The sequence below is a fragment of the Microcaecilia unicolor genome, chromosome 3 (genome assembly GCF_901765095.1).
Source record: "Microcaecilia unicolor chromosome 3, aMicUni1.1, whole genome shotgun sequence".
In the NCBI taxonomy this organism is placed as follows: Eukaryota; Metazoa; Chordata; class Amphibia; order Gymnophiona; family Siphonopidae; genus Microcaecilia; species Microcaecilia unicolor.
The window spans coordinates 297,754,770-297,763,218 of record NC_044033.1 but is presented as its reverse complement, the minus strand read 5'-3'; the positions used below and the strand labels follow the sequence as shown (position 1 = coordinate 297,763,218).

At 39.4% G+C, this 8,449-nt stretch overlaps 1 protein-coding gene across 2 annotated transcripts; it reads right to left on the bottom strand.

Annotated features, from left to right (window-relative positions):
• Positions 1 to 950: 950 nt before the first annotated feature.
• LOC115466740 (keratin, type II cytoskeletal 5-like) lies at positions 951 to 8,065 on the bottom strand. 2 transcript variants are annotated; one of them, XM_030198207.1, is made up of 10 exons: positions 7,297 to 8,065; positions 6,530 to 6,750; positions 5,930 to 5,990; positions 5,660 to 5,755; positions 4,999 to 5,163; positions 3,283 to 3,408; positions 2,691 to 2,911; positions 2,310 to 2,344; positions 2,069 to 2,122; positions 951 to 2,026 (listed from the first exon to the last, which is right to left on the bottom strand). In XM_030198207.1, the coding sequence occupies exons 1-10, from the start codon at positions 7,951 to 7,953 to the stop codon at positions 1,791 to 1,793; spliced, it is 1,872 nt and encodes a 623-aa protein (XP_030054067.1). In that variant the 5' UTR covers positions 7,954 to 8,065; the 3' UTR covers positions 951 to 1,790. The 2 variants fall into 2 exon arrangements, with proteins under 2 accessions (XP_030054067.1, XP_030054066.1); XM_030198206.1 differs by having other exon boundaries at positions 951 to 2,122.
• Between the last annotated feature and the right edge of the window lie 384 nt (positions 8,066 to 8,449).

Genomic DNA, 8,449 nt, shown 5'->3' with positions numbered 1-8,449 from the left:
GTGCCTTAGGGGTTCCTAACAGTGTTGGTTCTGCTTTGTCCCTCTCCTGGTATCTTGAGTCCTTCATTTCACTGTTTTTGGTACATAGGCCTTTTCATTCTGGCGTAGGGTCTTCATGTCACTGTTAGTGATTTTGTCCCACTTATGGTGTTGCAGGGTCTTCATGCCACTCAAGAAGTTTTGTAGTTCACTTGCTTCTGTTACAGATGTGTGCCAGTGGGAGTTTAAAAATATTTACATTTAGCTCACACCTTTCCAGTAGAAGTAGATTTCAGAATAAAATCATGAACAGTTACTATTTTGCTCAGCCTTTTGCAGGATTGATATATCTTAGTGAGATATGTGACTAGGTTAACTGTTCTAAGTACATTTGTTTTATTTATTATATACTTGTTTTTATCATTTTGGTTTGTTTATAACATTTATTCATATTTTATGTTCTTTTAATATTTTGTGTGTTCTTTTTCATAACATTGATTAGGATGATATAAATATTTTAAAATAAACTCTCTGTTTGTACATTCAGCAATAGAGCATCAGTGGGTTCTGAATCCTGGTTTTCATAACTCTAAATATTATACTACTCCTCCTCTCTTGCCTTATTGGAAATAGATAGAAAACCACACTGTTGCAGTACCAAATTGCTTGCCTGAGCTTCATGGAAAGTAATGAAGTAAATCATTCAGTATGTGAAAATAAAGCAGATGAGTGAGTGGACTGCAAATGAAGCAAACTGAAAATGTTTAAGATGCACAACCCTAGTGCAACCCCCTAGTGCTGCCACCCTTGTTTTGAATGTGTTCTTTTCTTAAATGGCTCTTCCAGTTACATGAGGCAGCATCTTCTGACTCTCCGCTATCAGTCATGAGCACTGAAATATTTGTTCTTCCTGTATTACTATATTTACATACCATGGACCAGCCTTGATTATGAATCACAATGTCACAATATGAATTTCACATGCAGTTTAATAGAAGATGCACAACAAAGAACCGACACGCCACAAGGATTTTATGTACAGCATTATACCAGCAAACATTTCCATCCTTGCACTCTGAAAAACAAGCAAGATTTCATTTATTTAACTTCAGACGTGGCAGATGCCAAAGTATATCGTTATCAGCTAGTCCAAAGTGTGAGTGGAAGACAGTGGGCTGGACTGAAATGGCTATATTTTCAGCTTGAAGAACATTCAAAAGAATTAAAGAATTAAATTGATGTCCTAATGAATGAATGTTAGTTTTACAAAAACACAGTGACTCTCCTCTCAAAAAGAGTTTCAGTAGCACTTGCTAAACCTTTTTTGAAAGCAAGGAGTCAGTAAACCTACTGCCAGTCATTTGGGTGGGTTAGCATACTTTAAAATCTTTGGAAGCAAACACTGCAGCCTTTGCTGGATGTTGCCAGCTCAAAGGAACCTAGAGGGAAGTGTGGAGAAACAGGAGGTAGAATTACCTCAGTAAGCTCCAGTGCACTGACTACTGAATGTTGTGGGGTGTGGACATTGAGAAGCCTGGAAAGAGTCAGGTCTCGGCCCCTCACACCCACATCATTTCTCAACACAGAGTAGTTCTCACTTTCTTTCCCTCAAGGTCAGTTTTGTGATATTTGTTTGTCCCTTGCTTTACAGACTAACAGGAAGAGGAGATATGAGTGGCTGAAAAATTATGAGTGCGCTTCTTTTGAAGAAAAAGGTGAGAGACAGCTTCAAGAGACAGGACAAGACAGCACCAATGATGTCAGCAGTTAGTAAAGCATTCCTTTCATTCAAGCACAAGTGACACTTTTTTTTAATAGGATTGTTTCTTTGAGGAAGATGATGAAGAGACTGCCATGCTGGAAGAATAACTACTTCCTCCGCTGCCTCCTTGGCTATATCCTTTACTTGATGATCCTTGTCCTCCAAAGCCACCGCTTGCTCCTCCATAGCCACCGCTTGCTCCTCCATAGCCACCGCTTGCTCCTCCCATGCCACCGCTTGCTCCTCCATAGCCACCGCTTGCTCCTCCCATGCCACCGCTTGCTCCTCCATAGCCACCGCTTGCTCCTCCCATGCCACCGCTTGCTCCTCCATAGCCACCGCTTCCTCCTCCTGAGACCGATGATGATCCGCTGACCACCGCTGCAAGGGAGAAAAGAATTCAGTGAGCTCTGTTCCAACTGCCAGCCATTTACACTATTTTCATAAAGCATCTATATTCACAGGGTGGAAGAAGTTTCTTTTGAATATGACCCTTTTGAATTTCATAATGTATGAAAAACATTGTCCTGAAAAAAAAAAAAAACAAGCGAATGCACGTAATACTTACAGATGCTCACGGTGCTGGAAATTTCTCCACTCATCCTGCAATAGAAACAAACAAGTCACATAGGTAGATCATAATATCAGACAGTTATCTAACTGTTAGAGCTTGACAGTGATCCATGGAGCCCTTTTACCAAGCTACGGTAAAAAGTGGCTGTGGTAGATTGGATGCGTGAAATTGGTGCACCGGGCCATTTTTACTGCTCTTTCAAGCATCCATCACCACTCATTGAAGAAATGAATCCTTAATCTACTCCTAAATCTACCCTCCTCCATCTTCATTTCAGTTTACAAGGAATTTTCAATTTTATCATTCTATAATCCTATCCATTTTAATACACGGTGAATGTTTATCCCATCATATTATGCGCTATAGTGCACAAACCTGCTTTCCTCTCCTTCCAGCAGGGTCCTGTAAGTGGCAATTTCAACATCCAGGGACAGCTTGGAATTCATTAGATTTTGATACTCCTTCAGTCTGTGGGCCATGTCCTCTTTAGCCTTCTGGAGGGCAGCCTCCAGATCAGCCAGCTTTTTCTTGGCATCGTTCAGGGCAGCTTCCCCGCGCTTTTCAGCCTCAGCAATAGCAGTTTGGAGACTGGCGATCTTTAAAAAAGATAATTTTCAAACATTATGGGTTTATTTATGTTTTATCTGACAATATGCAAGAAATATAAAGCCTATAGGCTATATTTATTGTAACACAAAACTCAAAATAATGGACATTTTCCAGACAGAATAAATTATAAGAACAAGGCTATTCATCCTGTCTTACTAACGACTTCCTTTTACAAGTTCTAGAAGACTTCATGCTCACTAATCATCAGCTCAAGCACTCTCCAAAGTTCTGGCCCAGTTGTTCTGAACTATGATTGTTTCTGAATACACAACTACTGAATTTCCAGCTACGAATTCTATCATTTAGAGAAGGTGCTTTGCCAGCGCATCTCCCTTTTTGGTTAATACAAAAACCCTACCTGTTTCTTCACACTTTCGATTTCAGACTTCATTCTCTGCATCTGGCGGTTCAGATCTGAAATTTCATTCTTGGAATTTTTTATTGTGTTTCCAGCCTGGCCAGCTGTAGCCTGCAATTGTCTGAACTGAGAGGCACAAAGCAAAAAGATTAGACAAATATTGCTGTCTACAGGGAAAATGAATACAGCATACAACTTCTTGCAGTAAATTAGCAAATGATAATGGATTGTCTTTGCTGTTATGTAAATGCCTCTGAATAGGGTAATAATTTGCCAATAAATTTCTCTTCCATAGAAAAATGTGTTTGTGAATATTAAACTTAAGGGGATCAATATTCAGCTAAAAAGTTAATCAGATATGCAGATATTCAGCGCTAACTAGTTAACTTTTTTGAAGTTAAAGATAGGACAGATATTTATCCTAAACGTAACCTGTTAGGTGCTGAATATTAACCTAGACTCTGTTTTTAATGCACCCTGGATAAGGCCAGAACATAAATTTCAATAAATGAAATGAAAAATGATATGTTAGGTCAGTGGACATGTCTGACCACTAAATAGCTTTGAATATCAGGGGGATGATAACAGATACACGAAAGGCTTGAATTGCCTACAAAGTGATACTTGTGAACAGAAGCACCTATATATCTTCTTTTTTATAATAATTTTAATGCAAAACTGAGATCTTTGAATTCTTTAGGTTCAGCTGCTACTGATCAGTCAGTTCCTGGAAACAGAATGTGAAAGCATTTGAAAGCCACAAAGCCCATCTCATCTCTGCTCATGTTCTTAAACAGTCCATCCTAATGGTTAGGAAACCAATGAATAAAATAGATGGGTCGAGGATGCCGTAGCAGTTTGCAAAAGGCTTGTCATAAATTTTGCATCCCTCATTGCAGTGAAGGGGCTTAGCTATGAATCAACAATAGCTACCATTACCAACCCCATCACTGTGTTTTTTGAACCTCTTCAATTGCGTAATTTTTTGAATTCACAGGGTAGTAGGGAGGAGAACCAACTGTTAAGCTGATTAAAGGGGTAACTACCTGTATCTTTCTTTGTAATATTTCCTATATCCAACTTCCTTTGCAGGTAATCATGGATCCCTCTCTAATTTGTGGACTAAATAACCAATAATTCAATTTACAGTTGTTACCTTTTTCAGATTGAATTTCTCTTGGAAATTGGTGTAATCTATCAAAGATTATAATATCTTTGTATTTAATTTTTAAAATTTATAAATAATTAATTTTAAAAAAAAAACCTGTCACTTAACTTGAGAAAGTCAGATGCAGAAAATGCAAAATTAAAGTATGGCTGGTTAGGGGAAAATCTCGGACCAGATTATATGTTAAGGATTATAATCCAAAATAATGTCTTCCTTACCTGCTTGTTTCTCTTCTAAGAAGGTTTGTGTTTCATAATCTTATTATTAAGATGTCAACGGTATCTGCTAAGATGCTAAATATCATCTGCTGTAGTACAACTGTGCCTCATTTATGGAATGATGTCTTTAGTGCTGCAGTTTAAACCAGTCTTAACCAGATTTACCAGTCTTTCAGATTTCTTTGGTGTGTCAGATTTCTCTAGCTGTTCCTGACATGTTCAGAAAACTGTTTTGTGTGCGTTTATGTAAATTGGTATGTTTACTGTAGCACAGTGTTAGGCCCTTGGGTAATATAAGCATGCAGCTTCTCTGGCAACCTAATCTCTCACCTTGTTGTCACAAACAGCCTCAGCTTCGGCTTTGCTTATGGCAGCAATTTCTTCGTACTGAGCTTTCACTTCAGCGATGATACCGCTCAAGTCCAGGTCTCGGTTATTGTCCATAGACAGGATGACAGAGGTGTCTGAGAGTCCTCCGCTGACTTCCTGTAGCTCCTGTAAGTGACATAGTTTAGTCACTGAAATTGTTTAACATGCCTTTTCTCTCCATCTTCTTCACTTACAAACCAAAAACTCAGGGCAAGAATCTCATTTCCAGTAAGATTTTCAATAGTTGGAATATTTTCTACATGTGCCTAAAACATGCTATTTAAGAGTTGCATGTAGATACTATTTTTTGAGGGGCAGTTGACCTCTGTGTCTTACTGTAGTTTTGGACTTGAATTGATTGGGCCAGTCTAGCATGGTCTGGACAAAGTCCCCAGCATAAAAGCCTGAGTATTTGCCCAAGCAAAGCTTTTTTGGTGGTAAGGCGTAGGCTACAAATCATAGTCAGAACAGTGAAGGACTGCTTACTCTGAGTCTACACAAAATTGATTGTCAATGTACAATTCACTAATTTTTAAAGCGTAACTATATAATATTTGATTAATGAAAGTGCTCAAGTTCTTTTGGAGAACAGTAGCAGTGAATGTGTCAGAAGGATCATTACCGATTCATAGAGGTGTCTCAGGAAGTTGATCTCATCAGTCAGACCATCCACCCTGGCCTCTAGCTGCACCTTGTTCATGTAGGCAGCATCCACATCCTGACAAAAACAAATGTTCACAGCATAAAGATGATAACCAGTTCAGTGTACTGATTCAAGAAAGCTGGAAAGTCTGCTTTGAATCATGCACTGCAATCTTGGCAGTGTGAGAAGAATTCCTCTTTACTTTGCTGTATGCCAGCAGTCTGAAAGAGAATTAGTTGCATCACTCACCTTCTTGAGAACCACAAATTCATTTTCTGCAGCCGTACGCTTGTTGATCTCATCTTCATATCTGTTTGGATGAAGAAGAGATAATGTTAATTCCTAATTGCCAAACCAGGTGATGGCCACCAGTGTTTCTACCTGAGCTTTCAGAGTTGGGATACAATACCTTAGGCTAAGATGTGCTTATTTATTAGACATATCTGCTCCTCTAAAACATATTTTTCAAAGAAATGTATCTCATTAAAAACATTGAACAATTGACGTAGTAAAGAAAATATGGTTCCAATGCCTGGATGTATTTCCTAGCTTGCTAAGTACAGAACATGATGGCCAAACTTCAGAATGTGTGGCCTATTTTTATAAGAAAGTGCATTACTTTAAAAATCTACCTAAGCATTATTAGGTTTCTGTTCATTTTAAACCTTGATTTCTAAAAATAATAAGAATAATTATAGGTATTACAAAAGTCTTGAATGCATTGTCTACTGCAGTCAGTCATAGACTCTGCCCCACAGCAGCTAGTGAACAAGAACACGATAGCATGACTGTAATTTGAGGTGTAGTAGTTACTCTACTTTTATAGTTTTTAACTGAATTATGACTTACTTTTTCTTGAAATCTTCAACAAGAACTTGCATGGACTTCAGTTCTGAATCTAGTCGACTTCTTTCACCTATTATCTTATCCAGTTGCCTTTTCATGTTGCTAATATATGCTTGAAAGAGGGGTTCGATATTGTCCCTCTTTGTGCCAGTTTTCTGAGTGTTTTCTTGTAAGAAGGCCCACTTTGTCTCCAGCACTTGATTCTGTTGCTCGAGGAATCTAACCTGGAATCAACCAGGTTGCATATCAGTAACAACCCTAACAGCAAAGTGTACTCTTCAAATAGGATAGGGAAAGAGTAGCCAGACTTTAAATTGTGCAAGTGTTATGGTAGCCCTATTGTTTCCAGAGAAAAAGATTGTTTGCAAGTGCTTAGAGCAACACACAAAAGAGCTATCCCAAGAAGCTGTTGAACCTACTGGATCATCTAGGTCCTACAGCTATCTAAAGATCTAAACTGTGTTTTACAAAGCTTTTGAGCATCACCTTTGGATACTTCTTGAGTGGGTCTAATAAAAATCCTCTGAGCCTGGAAAAAAATTAAGGATTGTACATATCTCTTGCTTAGGTGATATATAAGCTACAGTTGATGATTTGACTTTTTCCACTGCTCTGTCTGGAAAACATTCACAGGATTGTGAGTTCAAATTGTCCCACTAACAATTATAAAGTGCAATGCAGAAATATAAGGCAAAGCTCCATATTAAAAATGTATTTTACGTAATGAACACTTCAGTATCACAACAACAGTGATTATACTTGACTCTTACCTTGTCAATGAAGGAGGCAAATTTGTTGTTCAGTGTCTTAATCTGCTCCCTCTCTTCTGTACGCACTTTTTGGATATTTGGATCAATCTCCACATTCAGTGGTGTTAGGAGACTTTGATTGATGGTTACTTGCTTGATTCCACCGGGTGGACACACAGGAAAGCCAGGACCACCAGGAATTGGTCCCACAAAACCTGGTCCAGCTCCACCAACAAAGCCGCCTGCGCCTGCACCTCCACCAAATCCTGCGCCTCCACCAAATCCTGCGCCTCCACCAAATCCTGCGCCTCCACCAACGCCTATGCCACCACCAACACCTACGCCTCCACCAACGCCTCCGCCTACACCTCCACCAAAGCCTCCGCCAAAGCCTCCACCAGCCACTGCACCTCCACCTCGAACGCTATTTGAACTGCAGACGGAAGTTCTTTTGGTTCCACCTAGAAAACACAAGCTTGCACTGCTCATGCCGCCAGCTCGGTTGCCAGAACCCATGCTGATTTTGCTCCTGCCACCTCCTCCACCAGCAGAGCAAGCACTAAAACCCCTGGCACCTCCACCAACATTTTGGACTCTCATGCTTCCTCCAGCTACACTTCTACTACCAAATGACTGTCCCTTCTGAACCTGACTGTGACTCTGACTCTGTCTCATCATGTTTGCAAAAAGAGTAAATGAAAAGTGAAGGAGATATTAGGAGAGCTGTGATATAAAGAGCAGAACAAAGCGTGAAGGAGACGGAACCCCTCTGACTTAGGAGCTAGGGCTTTGCCCTTTTATCTGCTTGCTGATCTGGGCTTGGTCACACAGAAGAAAAGTATCATCCAATTTACTGCAATCATGGGCTTGGCACATCTGGCAGCGACTCATCCTTCTCAATCTGCTTAACTAATCACACCTATAAATTCCAAATAAATAGCTTACTTTGCATGTAGACTTCATTTTCATTATTGCATGAGTGCATGAATTTAATGTAAATGATGCAAAAGAATATCTGCATTTTCTGTGTATGGGGAATCAACTACAATAACACAAATGGGTGTGGGATTACCAAAGCACACAGCCAAAACTCAAAAATAATACCCATGTACCACTATGAAAATCTGATATATTTCTAGTGAAAAAGGAAGGAAAGGTCTCAAAGTAGCTCAAA